This window comes from Mesoplodon bidens (assembly GCF_964165515.1).
Source record: "Mesoplodon bidens genome assembly, chromosome: 13".
NCBI lineage: Eukaryota > Metazoa > Chordata > Mammalia > Artiodactyla > Ziphiidae > Mesoplodon > Mesoplodon bidens.
This window is the reverse complement of record NC_138169.1, coordinates 62,587,374-62,605,129: the sequence shown is the minus strand read 5'-3', so window position 1 is coordinate 62,605,129 and position 17,756 is coordinate 62,587,374. Positions and strand designations below refer to the sequence as shown.

Sequence of the window (17,756 nt, the reverse complement as noted above, 5' to 3'; positions counted from 1 at the left end):
TAATAAAAGTATTCAGAGAGAGAACCCAGGAAAAATTTCATGGAATGTAGAAGAACTAAATAGATCTGAAGGGTATAAACTATAAACCAGGAAACATTGATACACAGTAATCAATATTGATTATGATTATTTAAGAATCAACATTAACATTCATCCTGGTTAAGTTATTTAATTAAAGAAAGAATACTTCAAGTATCTAGGAAAAATGAACCAAGTTTTTGAAATAGGAATGAGCAGCAGGGAATCCGGATGGTCTTGACAGAAGCCAATGGAACAAGTTCAGCAGAGTTCTGAGGGAAAGTTTAAGAACATTCATTACACCAGCGGGGTTGTCATTCAGATATAAAGGCCACACCATCATCAAAAAGTCTACAAATAATAAATGTTGGAGAGGGTGTGGAGAAAAGGGAACCCTCCTACACTGTTGGTAAGGATGTAAATTGGTGCAGCCACTGTGGAGAACAGTATGGGGGTTCCTCAAAAAACTAAAAATTGAGTTACCGTATGATCCAGCAGTCCCATTCTGGAGCATATATCTGGAAGAGACGAAAACTCTAATTTGAAAAGATACATGCACCCCAGGGTTCATTGCAGCACTATTTACAAGAGCCAAGACATGGAAGCAACCTAAATGTCCATCAACAGATGAATGGATAAAGAACCTGTGGTACATATATACAATGGAGCACTACTCAGTCGTAGAAAAGAATGAAATAATGCCATTTGCGGCAACATGGATCAACCTAGAGATTATCATACTAAGTGAAGTAAGACAGAGAAAGACAAATATCCTATGATAACACTTACAGGTGGAATCTAGAAAAGATAAAAATAAACTTATTTACAAAACAGAAACAGACTCACAGACATAGCAAACTTATGGTTACCAAAGGAGAAAGGTGGGGGGAGGATAAATTAGGTGTGTGAGGTTAACAGATACACACTACTATATATAAAATAGGTAAACAACAAGTACCTACTGTATAGCACCGGGAACTATATTCGATATCTTGTAATAACCTGTATTGGAAAAGAATCTGAAAATAACATATATAGATACATGTATACGTATAACTGAATCACTTCGCTGTACGCCCGAAAGTAACACAACCTGGTAAATCAACTATACTTCAATAAAAAGTAAAAAATAATAATTTCAGATATGAAGGCCACAGGAAAATGGTTTCAAATATGAAAGAACTCAGGAAATACTGATGCCCTCCCTTCTGAGCCATTTCGGCAAAAGATCACAAAGTGACGAAATTCAGCCAGAAGATCACAAAGTGAAGAAATGAACCAAAATACAAATCTTAGGGATGGAAAAGCTATGGTAATAGGACTGGGGGTGAGCATCACATCCATTTTCATAAATAGTTAAGACTAAACAACTGGGGGAATTACGACTGGAGAACAGCGTGTGTTATAGACACAAATGAAGTAAAAATAATGTAAACATTGTCAAGGAGGAGGTGGAGGTACGATAGTGCTAATCATCTCATCCTTTCACGGGCGGCTGTCAAACATCTGAAACTGTCTAAAACTGAAATAGGTCATTAAAATATTTTAATGTCTCAATCCCCTTAATTATTTTCATAAACTCCTTTTTAGCTTTAGGAGGATATTTTAGGAATTAATTTTTCCTGTGGCAAAGAAACAATTATTTGAAATTCAGCAATTCCTTCAGCTTCCTTTCAGTTTTCTTTTCTTCTGTGAAATTTAAATAAAATAAGGCTTAATGCTTTATTTTTAAATAGCATGTAGAATATAGTCTCATTCTTTTAAAATTACTCATGCCTGTCTGTCCATCCTTCCTGCCTGCGTATCTGCATAAAGAAATGTCCATTACAATCATCACATGGTGTTAATACTAATTATTTTTAGTTGGTGGGATTTTGGACAGTTTGTTGCTTTCTTCTATGTATTTTTCTTTTTCCTTATTTTTGAATAATGAGCATGTATCATTTTAACAAAATGGATAAGGTCATTATTTAGAAAGGACAGATGAGAGTGGGAGAAACTTTATAACATGTAAGAATAAGTATTGATATTCATAATAAAGAACTTCTACAAAATAATAGGAAAAAGGCAAAACACTCAGTTAAAAAATTGGGATGGTATGAGTAGGTAACTCATAGACGAATATATACAAATGTCCAATAAATATATAAAATGCATAATCACACTGGAAATCAAGGAAAAGCAAATTAAAATGAGAGTTTTTTTAACCTCTGTCACTGAAGACTGGTAATAATTAAAAAGGAATGATAATATCCAGTGTGGGGGAGGGTTTCTGGGAATGGGACTCTTACACACTTTTGGTGGGAATATAAATTGAGAAGGCTTTTTTGGAGGGCGATTTGGCACTGTTTTCCAAAATTTAAAACACATATTCCTCTGATCTAGTAAATCCACTTTCTCAGAAGTCCTAGCCTAGAGAAACATTCTCAGAGATGCCCATGAATATCTGTCTGAGGATGTTCATTTAGCTTTTTTTGGCAGTAGTGAAAAAACAAATAGGGTGACCCTGAACTGTGGAAAACTCCATATTATGAACATGGTGGTTAGCATGTACTGGTAAGGAAAGATCTATACGATGTATTTATTACTAGGTGAAAAACAGAACAGCAAATAATAGAATGATCTCAATTATGTAACCATAAAAAGTTGTGTATTTGTGAGATGTAGGTATGTACATGCAGGAAAAGGACTGGAAAGGTACATACCAAGCTTAGCAGTGGCTCCCTCTGGGGAGAGGAGTGGGGTTGGGGGATAGCGTGAAGGGAGACTTTTTGTGTTTTATTCCATATGACTTTGTGTTGTGTGAATCTTTTGCAGTGAGAATGTATTCATAATATACTTTTTTTTTTTTTAATTTGAAGAAAGTGGGGGTAGATGAGCTTAAAGGCCCATAACCTGATAGTATGGTTTAGATAAAGCTGGGGCTGGGACACAAAGTGGAGATGGTGTCAAAGGGCCATGAGGCTAGGGGAAAGGGGGAAGTGGGGGATGTTTTGTGCTTTACGCAGACCTGTGCCACACCGAGTAACAAGCAGATGTTCTTGTGAAACATGCCAACTGCAGGGTTTATATTCTGAAATTCCGCTCTCTTTGGTATGGTTTAGCTGTGTATTTGAGTTGACTATGAATGAGGAACTCTATAGGTTGGTTAAAGGATACTCTTAGAGAAGATGGGAGGGGTGGGCCTTAGGATTGCAGCATTTTGTGAAAATATCTTTTACTCCACTTAAAAAAGATATATTTTATATCTATATAGATTTATATAGATTATTTATATAAATTATGGATCATAGTTTTGAAAATTATTCTGTAATGTGCTAGCCAGTATTGGTCAAGGGGCCATGCTTGGTTTGGCTTTAATATTCAAGCTAGAGACTTTTTGCTGGAGAAGAACACCTTAGAGATGAAGGCCACTGTTCTTTTATAGTTCTTCCTGCTTCTGTAGAGGGGAGTTTCACATTTTAGAGAACTGTGTCATATCTGAGCTTCTACTGTCAAGGGTACAGTTTTGCCTTCAAGGGAAGTGCCATGTGTCTGAAATAAGAATCAGCCCTGAGAATGACTAATAACCCTCTTTTATGTTCCTCTTAGGGCATCAATTGAAGAGAAATATGGCAAAGATCTGCTCAGCCTCTCTAGGAAAAAGCCATGTGGACAGTCTGAGACCAAGTAGGTGCCACATTTCTTTCTGGTTTCTAGGTTGGCTGATACCACTCAGGAGCCCCCATCACTTAAGCAGGCAGAGCTGGCCAGTAGGGTGAAGTGTGTTGGGTGAAAAAAATTTTTAATTTTTTTTTTATTTCCAGTCGTGAAAGATATATAAAAAATAGAAAGAAAGCTAAAATGAATTATGAAGCCATAACCCATTATTAATATTTTCTAAATTTTCCTTGAAGACCTTTCCTATGTATACTTTTTATAGGTAGAATTATACACAATTTTATGCTAGAAGTTTAATAGAGAGGGTATTCTTGTTTTATTTAAATGTATATATATGTGTGTGTGTGTGTGTGTGTGTGTGTGTGTATAAACCACACCCATAGTTTGTGATAGCTACAAGAGACTCTCTTTGCACTATTTCATAGTCCTCATGACCAGTGTGAGATTTCTTTACCACAATTATTTATTCTTCCATCATTCATTGAATACTCTGAGGGTACAAAGATGGCCAGACACGGTGCCTACTTTAGGAACACACTCCCTCGTATACAGGGCTGGCTTCATGGGCAGTCATATAGGATCTCACACACAGATAGGCTTCATAATTGGTTTAATGCTCTTTGCTGTCACTATTTGAAATTCTTAGTGATTTATAAACAAGGGGTCCTACATTTTCATTTTGCAGTGGACCTCACAAATTATGTAGCCAGTCCTACTCACATGGAAATTTCTAAATTCCTTCTCTAGCATAGCATACTGAGGAAGACTAGGGGGAAATTGTTTAGGCAGACCTTTGAAGATCTCTGCAGATGTAATCACACCTCATGCTGACATGCACACTGCTTTGGCTGTGCTGTAGACAGCTGCAGAGACACGCTGAGGTCTGTGTCCCCTCAGAGGTAGTACTGAGAGCAGACAAGACATTGCCCTTCCCCTTCTCTTCTCTTGATCCTAAGACACACACACACACACACACACACACACTCACTCATCCCAGACTACAAAGTACTGGATTATTGAGGAGGAGGAAAACATTGGGAGATATTTAAAATATTAACAGTTACATAAACCTTAAAAACTTGTTACCCTCAGACATAGGACATTAGTACAAGGAGAATTTATTGATTATATTCTATATATTTTTGATGTTTTAAATGAAAAAATTTAAAACACACTGAAAAGTAAAAAGACAAACGTAATGAATGGCTCTGAATCCATTACCCAGATTTAACAATTATTCATACTTGTCATATTTTCTTAATGTAGTTTTCTGGTGGATTTAAACCTGGAGTCAGCTATTTTTCCAAATATTTCTCCAGGTTTTCCTTTCATGATTAATCATATTTAGAGATGAAACTCTGAGTTCTAGTGTTGGTCATTGTCACAGAGGTGTCACTGTTTCTAGGCTCTTTCAGGGGACAGATTTTAAAAGCCTGAGTTCATATTGGTATTTCCAATTCTAATTAACTTTACAGTTCACTTAACTTCTTTCATTTTATATTTATTTCCTCTTGCACTGAAAATCTTGGTTCCTGACCATATTAGCAGAATTATTTGCTTTATATGACAATAAATAGTAAAATGTTTCAAAATAATAATATTAAACTGCTACTAACAATAAAACTTCTGAATGAAACTTAACATTTCTTTGCAGTTCTTTTTGCAGTTCTTCTTGACCTTATATCCCACTAAGAACACTGTGTTCTAAGGTCACATAAAATACTATTTTCTCTGTGTGACTACGCAAACAGTTTTATATATAGTTAAGTTTGTTTGTTTTCAATTTTAAGGATTATTTTCTTTTCCTGCTTGGTTTAGTTTCTTTTTTGAATACGTAAAACATTTCTATGTTCGAGGTCAGAATTGCATAGAATTAGGTAGGTTTCACTGTCATTCAAGGAGGCTTTAGATACTTTCAAGGAAGATTAGTGGGTCAGTTGATCCAAAAACTTGTTTATTCATAGAGAAGCATAAGCCATTTGGGAAGATATCCAAAAAAATTTTAGGTGATGTGATGGAAAATAGCCATGTTCTCTCACATAGTACTTCTTGAAAAATATATTTGGCAGAATGAGTCTGATCCAAAGTGATATTTCTTGCACACTTGACTTAAACTTGGTAAATTCATTAAGAGACTATAGCGCCATTCTCTTCTGTGACGAAAGCCCGTCAGTTTTCCTTCTAAGAATTCCTCAGAGAGGAAGGTGCAACAGGATATGAGACCTGGGGACTGTGTTTCCAAGGTGGAAGTGAAAGGCCGTTCAGGTACTACTGTTTTAGTCACCTCCAGGATGATCGTTAGGAAGGTGCCCTAGATGAGAGTGCACGACTCTGTTTGTCCAGGGACTCAATAGGATTTTTTCACCTCATCGACCACTTGGAGAGACTTCTGCTTTCTTTTTTTTCTTTTTTTTAATTAGTTTCTGCTTTATAACAAAGTGAATCAGTCATACATATACATCTGTTCCCACATCCCTTCCCTCATGCATCTCCCTCCCTCCCACCCTCCCCATCCCACCCCTCCAGGCGGTCACAGAGCACCGAGCTGATCTCCCTGTGCTCTGTGGCTGCTTCCCACTATCTATCTACCTTACGTTTGGTAGTGTATATATGTCCATGCCTCTCTTTCGCTTTGTCACAGCTTACCCTTCCCCCTCCCCATATCCTCAAGTCCATTCTCAAGTAGGTCTGTGTCTTTATTCCCGTTTTGCCCCTAGGTCCTTCATGACTTTTTTTTTTTTTTTTAATTCCGTATATATGTGTTAGCATACGGTATTTGTCTTTCTCTTTCTGACTTACTTCACTCTGTATGACAGACTCTAGGTCTATCCACCTCATTACAAATAGCTCAGTTTCGTTTCTTTTTATGGCTGAGTAATATTCCATTGTATATATGTGCCACATCTTCTTTATCCATTCATCCGATGATGGACACTTAGGTTGTTTCCAGCTCCGGGCTATTGTGAATAGAGCTGCAATGAACATTTTGGTACATGTCTCTTTTGGAATTATGGTTTTCTCAGGGTATATGCCTAGTAGTGGGATTGCTGGGTCATATGGTAGTTCTATTTTTAGTTTTTTAAGGAACCTCCATACTGTTCTCCATAGTGGCTGTACCAATTCACATTCCCACCAGCAGTGCAAGAGTGTTCCCTTTTTTCCACACCCTCTCCAGCATTTATTGTTTCTAGATTTCTTGATGATGGCCATTCTGACTGGTGTGAGATGATATCTCATTGTAGTTTTGATTTGCATTTCTCTAATGATTAATGATGTTGAGCATTCTTTCATGTGTTTGTTGGCAGTCTGTATATCTTCTTTGGAGAAATGCCTATTTAAGTCTTCTGCCCATTTTTGGATTGGGTTGTTTGTTTTTTTGCTATTGAGCTGCATGAGCTGTTTATAAATTTTGGAGATTAATCCTTTGTCAGTTGCTTCATTTGCAAATATTTTCTCCCATTCTGAGGGTTCTCTTTTGGTCTTGTTTATGGTTTCCTTTGCTGTGCAAAAGCTTTGAAGTTTCATTAGGTCCCATTTGTTTATCTTTGTTTTTATTTCCATTTCTCTAGGAGGTGGGTCCAAAAGGATCTTGCTGTGATTTATGTCATAGAGTGTTCTACCTATGTTTTCCTCTAAGTGTTTGATAGTTTCTGGCCTTACATTTAAGTCTTTAATCCATTTTGAGCTTATTTTTGTGTATGGTGTTAGGGAATGATCTAATCTCAAACTTTTACATGTCCCTGTCCAATTTTCCCAGCACCACTTATTGAAGAGCCTGTCCTTTCTCCACTGTACATTCCTGCCTCCTTTATCAAAGATAAGTTGGCCATATGTGCGTGGGTTTATCTCTGGGCTTTCTATCCTGATCCACTGATCTATCTTTCTGTTTTTATGCCAGTACCACACTGTCTTGATTACTGTAGCTTTGTAGTATAGTCTGAAGTCAGGGAGCCTGATTCCTCCAGCTCCGTTTTTCGTTCTCAAGATTGCTTTGGCTATTCGGGGTCTTTTGTTTTTCCAAACAAATTTTGAAATTTTTTGTTCTAGTTCTGTGAAAAATGCCAGTGGTAGTTTGATAGGGATTGCATTGAATCTGTAGATTGCTTTGGGTAGTAGAGTCATTTTCACAATATTGATTCTTCCAATCCAGGAGCATGGTATATCTCTCCATCTATTTGTATCATCTTTAATTTCTTTCATCAGTGTCTTATAATTTTCTGCATACAGGTCTTTTGTCTCCTTAGGTAGGTTTATTCCTAGATATTTTATTCTTTTTGTTGCAATGGTAAATGGGAGTGTTTTCTTGATTTCATTTTCAGATTTTTCATCATTAGTGTACAGGAATGCCAGAGATTTCTGTACATTAATTTTGTATCCTGCTACTTTACCAAATTCATTGATTAGTTCTAGTAGTTTTTCGGTAGCATCTTTAGGATTCTCTATGTATAGTATCATGTCATCTGCAAACAGTGACAGCTTTACTTCTTCTTTTCCAATTTGGATTCCTTTTGTTTCCTTTTCTTCTCTGATTGCTGTGGCTAAAACTTCCAAAACTAGGTTGAATAAGAGTGGTGAGAGTGGGCATCCTTGTCTTGTTCCTGATCTTAGTGGAAATGGTTTCAGTTTTTCACCATTGAGGACAATGTTGGCTGTGGGTTTGTCATAGATGGCCTTTATGATGTTGAGGAAAGTTCCCTCTATGCCTACTTTCTGCAGGGTTTTTATCATAAATGGGTGTTGAATTTTGTCGAAAGCTTTCTCTGCATCTATTGAGATGATCATATGGTTTTTCTCCTTCAACTTGTTAATATGGTGTATCACATTGATTGATTTGCATATACTGAAGAATCCTTGCATTCCTGGAATAAACCCCACTTGATCATGGTGTATGATCCTTTTAATGTGCTGTTGGATTCTGTTTGCTAGTATTTTGTTGAGGATTTTTGCATCTATGTTCATCAGTGATATTGGCCTGTAGTTTTCTTTCTTTGTGACATCTTTGCCTGGTTTTGGTATCAAGGTGATGGTGGCCTCGTAGAATGAGTTTGGGAGTGTTCCTTCCTCTGATATTGTTTGGAAGAGTTTGAGAAGGATGGGTGTTAGCTCTTCTCTAAATGTTTGATAGAATTCGCCTGTGAAGCCATCTGGTCCTGGGCTTTTGTTTGATGGAAGATTTTTAATCACAGTTTCAATTTCAGTGCTTGTGATTGGTCTATTCATATTTTCTATTTCTTCGTGAGTCAGTCTTGGCAGGTTGTGCATTTCTAAGAATTTGTCCATCTCTTCCAGGTTGTCCATTTTATGGGCATAGAGTTGCTTGTAGTAATCTCTCATGATCTTTTGTATTTCTGCAGTGTCAGTTGTTACTTCTCCTTTTTCATTTCTAATTCTATTGATTTGAGTCTTCTCCCTTCTTTTCTTGATGAGTCTGGCTAATGGTTTGTCAATTTTGTTTATCTTCTCAAAGAACCAGCTTTTAGTTTTATTGATCTTTGCTATCGTTTCCTTCATTTCTTTTTCATTTATTTCTGATCTGATTTTTATGATTTCTTTCCTTCTACTAACTTTGGGGTGTTTTTGTTCTTCTTTCTCTAATTGCTTTAGGTGCAAGGTTAGGTTCTTTATTCGAGATGTTTCCTGTTTCTTAAGGTGGGATTGTATTGCTATAAACTTCCCTCTTAGAACTACTTTTGCTGCATCCCATAGGTTTTGGGTCGTCGTGTCTCCATTGTCATTTGTTTCTAGGTATTTTTTAATTTCCTCTTTGATTTCTTCAGTGATCACTTCGTTATTAAGTAGTGTATTGTTTAGCCTCCATGTGTTTGTATTTTTTACAGCTCTTTTCCTGTAATTGATATCTAGTCTCACAGCATTGTGGTCAGAAAAGACACTTGATACAATTTCAATTTTCTTAAATTTACCAAGGCTTGATTTGTGACCCAAGATATGATCTATCCTGGAGAATGTTCCATGAGCACTTGAGAAAAATGTGTATTCTGTTGTTTTTGGATGGAATGTCCTATAAATATCAATTAAGTCCATCTTGTTTAATGTATCATTTAAAGCTTGTGTTTCCTTATTTATTTTCATTTTGGAAGATCTGTCCATTGGTGAAAGTGGGGTGTTAAAGTCCCCTACTATGATTGTGTTACTGTCGATTTCTCCTTTTATGGCTGTTAGTATTTGCCTTATGTATTGAGGTGCTCCTATGTTTGGTGCATAAATATTTACAATTGTTATATCTTCTTCTTGGATCGATCCCTTGATCATTATGTAGTGTCCTTCTTTGTCTCTTCTAGTAGTCTTTAAAGTCTATTTTGTCTGATATGAGAATTGCTACTCCAGCTTTCTTTTGGTTTCCATTTGCATGGAATATCTTTTTCCATCCCCTTACTTTCAGTCTGTATGTGTCTCTAGGTCTGAAGTGGGTCTCTTGTAGACAGCATATATATGGGTCTTGTTTTTGTATCCATTCAGCCAATCTGTGTCTTTTGGTGGGAGCATTTAGTCCATTTACATTTAAGGTAATTATCGATATGTATGTTCCTGTTCCCATTTTCTTAATTGTTTTGGGTTCGTTATTGTAGGTCTTTTCCTTCTGTTGTGTTTCTTGCCTAGAGAAGTTCCTTTAGCATTTGTTGTAAAGCTGGTTTGGTGGTGCTGAACTCTCTCAGCTTTTGCTTGTCTGTAAACGTTTTAATTTCTCCATCAAATCTGAATGAGATCCTTGCTGGGTAGAGTAATCTTGGTTGCAGGTTTTTCTCCTTCATCACTTTAATTATGTCCTGCCACTCCCTTCTGGCTTGTAGAGTTTCTGCTGATAGATCAGCTGTTATCCTGATGGGGATTCCCTTGTGTGTTATTTGTTGTTTTTGCCTTGCTGCTTTTAATATGATTTCTTTGTGTTTAATTTTTGACAGTTTGATTAATATGTGTCTTGGCGTATTTCTCCTTGGATTTATTCTGTATGGGACTCTCTGTGCCTCCTGGACTTGATTAACTATTTCCTTTCCCATATTAGGGAAGTTTTCAACTATAATCTCTTCAAATATTTTCTCAGTCCCTTTCTTTTTCTCTTCTTCTTCTGGAACCCCTATAATTCGAATGTTGGTGCGTTTAATGTTGTCCCAGAGGTCTCTGAGACTGTCCTCTGTTCTTTTCATTCTTTTTTCTTTATTTTGCTCTGCAGCAGTTATTTCCACTATTTTATCTTCCACCTCACTTATCCGTTCTTCTGCCTCAGTTATTCTGCTATTGATCCCATCTAGAGTATTTTTTATTTCATGTATTGTGTTTTTAATCGATGCTTGATTCATCTTTAGTTCTTCTAGGTCCTTGTTAACTGTTTCTTGCATTTTGTCTATTCTATTTCCAAGATTTTGGATCTGGGAAATAGAATCTTGGATCATCTTTACCATCATTATTCTGAATTCTTTTTCAGGTAGACTGCCTATTACGTCTTCATTTGTTAGGTCTGGTGGGTTTTTATCTTGTTCCTTCTCCTGCTGTGTGTTTTCCTGTCTTCTCATTTTGCTTATGTTACTGTGTTTGGGGTCTCCTTTTTGCAGGCTGCAGGTTCGTAGTTCCCGTTGTTTTTGGTGTCTGTCCCCAGTGGCTAAGGTTGGTTTAGTGGGTTGTGTAGGCTTCTTGGTGGAAGGTACTAGTGCCTGTGTTCTGGTGAATGAGGCTGGATCTTTTCTTTCTGGTGGGCAGGTCCACGTCTGGTGGTGTGTTTTGGGGTGTCTGCGGACTTTTTATGATTTTAGGCCACCTCTCTGCTAATGGGTGGCGTTGTGTTCCTGTCTTGCTAGTTGTTTGGCATAGGGTGTCCAGCACTGTAGCTTGCTGGTCGTTGAGTGAAGCTGGGTGCTGGTGTTGAGATGGAGATCTCTGGAAGATTTTTGCCGTTTGATATTATGTGGAGCTGGGAGGTCTCTTGTGGACCAGTGTCCTGAAGTTGGCTCTCCCACCTCAGAGGCACAGCACTGACTCCTGGCTCCTCAATTTGGGATGATTTGTTGTCTATTCATGTATTCCACAGATGCAGGGTACATCAAGTTGATTGTGGAGCTTTAATCCGCTGCTTCTGAGGCTGCTGGGAGAGGTTTCCCTTTCTCTTCTTTGTTCTCACAGCTCCTGGGTCTCAGCTTTGGATTTGGCCCCGCCTCTGCGTGTAGGTCGCCGGAGGGCGTCTGTTCTTCGCTCAGACAGGACAGGGTTAAAGGAGCAGCCCCTTCGGGGACTCTGGCTCACTCAGGCCGGGCGGGAGGGAGGGGCACGGAGTGCGGGGCGAGCCTGCAGCGGCAGAGTTCGGCGTGACGTTGCACCAGCCCGAGGCGCGCCGTGCGTTCTCCCAGGGAAGCCGCCCCTGGATCCCGGGACCCCGGCAGTGGCGGGCTGCACAGGCTCCCGGAAGGGCGGTGTGGACAGTGACCTGCGCTCGCACACAGGCTTCTTGGCGGCAGCAGCAGCAGCCCCAGCGTCCCACGCCCGTCACTGGGCTCCGCGCTTTCAGTCGTGACTCGCGCCCGTCTGTGGAGCCCCTTTAAGCAGCGCTCTTAATCCCCTCTCCTCGCGCACCAGGAAACCAAGAGGGAAGAAAAAGTCTCTTGCCTCTTCGGCAGCTCCAGAGTTTTCCCGGACTCCCTGCCGGCTAGCTGTGGCACATTAGCCCCCTTCAGGCTGAGTTCTCGCCGCCAGCCCCAGTCCTTTCCCTGCGCTCTGACCGAAGCCCGAGCCTCAGCTTCCAGCGCCGCCCGCCCTGGCGGGCGAGCAGACAAGCCTCTCGGGCTGGTGAGTGCCGCTTGGCACCGATCCTCTGTGCGGGAATCTCTCCGCTTTGCCCTACCCAGGTATGTGGGGAGTTTCTTGCCTTTTGGGAGGTCTGGGGTCTTCTGCCAGCATTCAGTAGGTGTTCTGTAGGAGTTGTTCCACGTGTAGCTGTATTTCTGGTGTATCCGTGGGGAGGAAGGTGATCTCCGCGTCTTACTCTTCCGCCATCTTACCCGGAAGTCGAGACTTCTGCTTTCTGATGGGCCCTGTTAGGGTGTAAGGCCAAAGTGCTTATTAAAAGCTGGCAGAATATTTTCTTTTCCCACAGTTAAGGAGAACACCAGGGAGAAGAGGGCATGGACGTTGCGAGAACACCATCCCCAAGGTTCAGATTCTATCCTCAGATTGTCGTCACGTTTTGGACATGGGAAACAACAATAAAGTGATGGTGTGGGACAACAAAGCTGATGACAAACCAAAGAGTTTGGGGCTGCTATGTTAGTGGCATTTTAGGCAGTCACTTAGGGTGGGAGAAAAATTTTAGACCCCGAACAGACTTTATCTCTAAGTCACTTTCCAACTCCACAACTCACTATGGGGAAGACTTCCAGGTGTATCTGCAGCCATAGCCATCTTTCTCTCTCACTAATTCCAGTCAAAAGTCTGCTCTCCAGTGGGGCTCAGTCATCCTTCTGGGCCACTTGTACATTTGTTTGGATATGGACACTTTTCTAGTGCATTGCATTCCTTGAAAAATTGTATCATAAGATGGATAAAGTGTATGGAGACTGTGCAGTTATGTTTTTTTGCTCAGTGTGTTTGTAATAACTGGGAATGTTTACGTGAGAAAAGGCAGGGAGAAATAAGAACGCTTTGTTTTGGGACAAATAAACAGAGTGAGAAAAATGAGGTGTAGCTAAAAGAAGGGGCCAGCTGGAAGATACAAGGGTTATTAGTTTGCAAAATAGCAGAACTTGCCACCTACATATGTACAAATAGAATATGATCCATGATCCCATGCTGTTGTGGCTAGGGGCTGGGGGACCATGATTTCACTAAGTCCCATTCCTTCTTGAGTGGCTGGAGTGAGCCCAGTGAGATATGCTTCCATGAAGACGGCAGTGAGCAACAAAATCCCCAGGGCCACTTCACCTTAAAAGGAGGCTTTTTTTTTTTTTTTTTTTTTTTTTTGCGGTACGCGAGCCTCTCACTGTTGTGGCCTCTCCCGTTGCGGAGCACAGGCTCTGGACACGCAGGCTCAGCGGCCATGGCTCACGGGCCCAGCCGCTCCGCGGCATGTGGGATCCTCCCGGACCAGGGCACGAACCCGAGTCCCCTGCATCGGCAGGTGGACTCTCAACCACTGCGCCACCAGGGAAGCCCTAAAAGGAGGCTTATTAAGGAAGTGTAGGATGGGGGTGAACTAAAACCATGGGCAAGGGCGAGCTATAAGGGAGGAGGAGCCATGGGTTATGAGGGAGAGGAGGGGGGAGAATGAGAGAAGGTACGAGAAATGAGTTATGGTCTTCTCCACAGAAACTGTGAAGTAAGAAATGTGTCTTGTTTTAAGCTGCTAAATTTGTGGTAGTTTGTACATCAGTGGTAGAACACTAAATCAATGTGTTTAATGTCTGTCTCCTCTGTTAAGACTCTTAAGTCTGGGACAATATCTGTCTTGTACTGTTGAATCACCAACATCTGATGCAATGCCTTGGCCCATAGTTTATGTGCAGTAAGTATGTGTTGATTGAAGAATGGATGAAAAAGGAGGTGATCAGGAGCCACAGTTTGAATCCTTCCTTTATGTATTCATATTTCTAATTACCATACTTTAAAGAATGACTGGCATTCTTATGAGAAAGGGACCATAACTGCCATATTATTGTTGGGAGAAATGAAGCATAAAGAATTTTGGCATCTGGCTCCACCCAGGTGGACACTGAAGCATTTATGATGCTTGTGCCTGGGACTGAAAGGGTAAGAGAGAGGAAACTGGGCTGAAGAAGTCTTGATCTTTTGGTGTCTTCTCAAGCTCCCAGGCAAAGATCAGACCATAGGCTATCAGTTAAGATGAGGACTGGGAGAAACATACAATGGCATTATAATAAGGTTATACCGCCAATTTCCAGAACTGAAATTATATATGTGCTTTTCTTTTAAGCACCCTGAAGCGGGCCCTTGACGCCTTCAAGCTGCGTAAGTGATTCTTTAAAAATGTATTTGCTGTCTTTGGCAAGCTCCGTGTCTGTCATCAAAGGTGGGTTTTAATTTGAACAGCAATCTCATACTGGGTGAAAAAAAAAAAATCAGAGCAACTCCTAAGGTGAGGAATAGCCCTTCAGAGTTGAAATGAGCTGGAGAACCGTCCACACTTGCACGTTATGATGTACATTTGACTTACTTAGGGCAGGGGTTCTCACACTGGAAACTCAGGGTGAGGCCCTGGCACTGATCTTCCGGGGGTCCTGTCCAGTTCTAGTATTCCCTGGGCCTGTTACTCAGAATTTAAGACTTTAAGTCCTTCTGTTCTTCATGCTTCCAAGCTAAGGACTTTAATGTGGCACAGTATGTGCTTAACATGTTTCTGTAGCTAGTTGAGTGGTTCTAGACATCTTTCCATTTCAGTTCATGCAGATCTGTCTCACTCTTACATTTAAAATATTTTTATTCACCAAAATGCCACATTTCCTCCAGAAAGGTGATACTGATTTTTTCCCCATGCTTGCCAATACCAAGAATTTTTACACTTTAAAAATTTTGCCAAACCGAAAGGTAAAAAGTGATAGTTTTCAGGGTTTTAAAGCTTTGTGTTTTTTCAGTAGTTTTAAGGCTGAATACATTTTCAAATGTTTACTGGCTAATTGGCCAATCTTTTAAAAAATTTCATGTTTTTTAACCATTTAAAAAATACTGGAATATATATATTTATTTTGATTTGTGAAAGCCCTTTGTTACATAAATTGCAAATATTTTTTCCAGTTTGTCATGTACCTCCCAACCTTGTTCAAGGTTATTTGACACATACACAAGTTTAACATTTTTTCTTAGGTCAGATCTGTCAGTCTTTCTAGCTTTAATGCCATCTTCAATTTGTTTTCTTAGAACAAGAAAGATAAGCATTTCGGTTTTTCTATTAAAAAAGTAAGCCATGCTTATTACAAAGAAAATAAAGGGAAAAACACCAATAATCTTTCTATCCAGAGATAAATTTCTTACGGGCTCATGAGGTGTTAGAGATGGAAAGAACCTTAGGGTCATGTAATGAGAAATAGGATCGAATTTGAAATTGTAGTGGGTTTAGTAATGTGTGCTAGCATGCAAGCTCCATGAGCTTCTCCCTGGCCCTGGGCATACACTAGGTTAGTAGCAGTTAGTGGTAGGAAGCTAAGCTAAAGGTTTGCCAGCTTGGTCTTGGTGGCCAGGGCAATGCTGGACACATGGAGGGGCTCAATAAACGTTGGTGACCAAGTGAAGCAGGTTAACTTTACCACTTGCCCTAGCATTTTGTATGTATTTTAACTTTCTGTATAGTTTCTTTGGTTTGAATTCAGACATGTGTAGATCTTGTTTATTTTTTTAAATGCTTTTTGCAGAAGTAGACAGTGTGGCACAAAGTCACATTCAGCTTGCACAGACTCTAAGAGAAGAGGCCAAGAAGATGGAAGAATTCAGGGAAAAGCAAAAGTTGCAGCGAAAAAAGGTTGGGTTTACGTATGTGTTAAGATGTTGCCATTCTTCCAGCAGAAAATTCCAGGCTTGTTTGTTCATTAAACTCCTTGACCCATTTCCTACCCTCAAGCACCCACACTCTCCTTTTAACCTATGAGATTATTTACTGGGAACCATACGGGCACTCAGTCTAGATGGTGATGCCTCTGTGCCCATTTGCACGTTAGGGCAGTTCTTTTTTAATTGTTGTAAGAGTCGGGGATCCAGCTTGCTTTCCTCTTCTTTTTATATCTGCTGCCACTGTTTAAACTATGACTGGAAAGGGGAACCCTTCTGTCTTCATAAGGGTCTAGCATGTGCTACCAAGGTGGTAGGTTCTCAGACTACACTCCTCCTCCTGGACAAGGCGGTAAGGGGAGGATAAGAAGTGGAGGGGACCCATGTTCCCCCTGGAGACCATAATGTCGTCCAACCATCCTATTTTACAAATAGGGAAACTGAGGCCCTGGGAAATTCAAGTCTTTTGGCCTCAAAGCAGATGTTTACAGGCTCTTTTTCATTGATAGGATTTATTCTGGCCAATTATATGGAAGGAGATGGGAGTGAACAAGAGTTAATAAAACTGGTAAACATTTGGGAAGTTATAGGCATCAAGAAAAGAAGTCCAGGGCTTCCCTGGTGGCGCAGTGGTTGAGAGTCCGCCTGCCGATGCTAGGGGACACAGGTTCGTGCCCCAGTCCGGGAAGATCCCACATGCCGCAGAGCGGCTGGGCCCGTGAGCCATGGCCGCTGAGCCTGTGCGTCCGGAGCCTGTGCTCCGCAACGGGAGAGGCCACAACAGTGAGAGGCCCGCGTACCGCAAAAAAAAAAAAAAAAAGAAGAAGAAGTCCAGATTTATATTAAAGTGTTCCTTAGACTAGACCACTGTTCTGACTTCCTTCTGTTTTGTTCCTAAAAGACTTGTACATTCAGGTTGGCCTGGCAGCCAGATAGGGCCCTTCCAGAACTTTTACATTTAAGTAATTAATTAATTAAATTTGTTGGCCACACCAGAAGCACGGAGTCTTAACCTCTGGACTGCCAGGGAAGTCCCCAGAACTTTTTTTAACATCTGGTCTCCAGGGTTGGAATGAACTTCACATGGGGGATAAGCTCTTCCCTATTTGGCATCCGAACATTCCCACCCGGGTCTCTCCAGACAGCTCTGCATGGACTTTTTGGACATCTTTCTTCATCTTGGCCCTTTACTGTCTGGAAGTCTGCAGTGTGTATTCAGTAAACAGCTGGCTCTACCCCTACCTCAATCTCAGCAACTTTGCCCGTGGTTCTAAATCAGAGTCTAATTCCAGCTTCCTTGGTGGCCACTTGGCATTCAGAGTGGGTGGCAGTATCTTAAGAGCCTGACTGCCTTACATATATTGACCTTTTATGAGCCGCTCTTACTGCTATACCTCTTATAGGAAGGAAGGGTAGAAACCAACCATTAAGGAACACCATGTCAGGTGTTTTCACACAAACTCAAGCTTCATGTGTGAGGCTTGAGGGGGTGCATCTGACCTAAAGTACTTTTCAGAGAAAAAATAATATGTGTATTACACCCATCTACTGGACGGTCAAACTCTTTTTGGCTGACATTG

General features: G+C 40.3%; 1 protein-coding gene across 1 annotated transcript in view; it reads left to right on the top strand.

The window, feature by feature from the left end:
• The window catches only part of PSTPIP2 (proline-serine-threonine phosphatase interacting protein 2), an 86,572-nt gene that overhangs the window by 49,913 nt on the left and 18,903 nt on the right, over window positions 1-17,756 (top strand). The window contains exons 3-5 of the mRNA XM_081252744.1: window positions 3,610-3,687; window positions 14,612-14,646; window positions 16,044-16,150. Of these exons, the coding sequence (XP_081108870.1) occupies window positions 3,610-3,687; window positions 14,612-14,646; window positions 16,044-16,150 (220 nt within the window). The remainder of the gene's footprint in view (window positions 1-3,609; window positions 3,688-14,611; window positions 14,647-16,043; window positions 16,151-17,756) is intronic.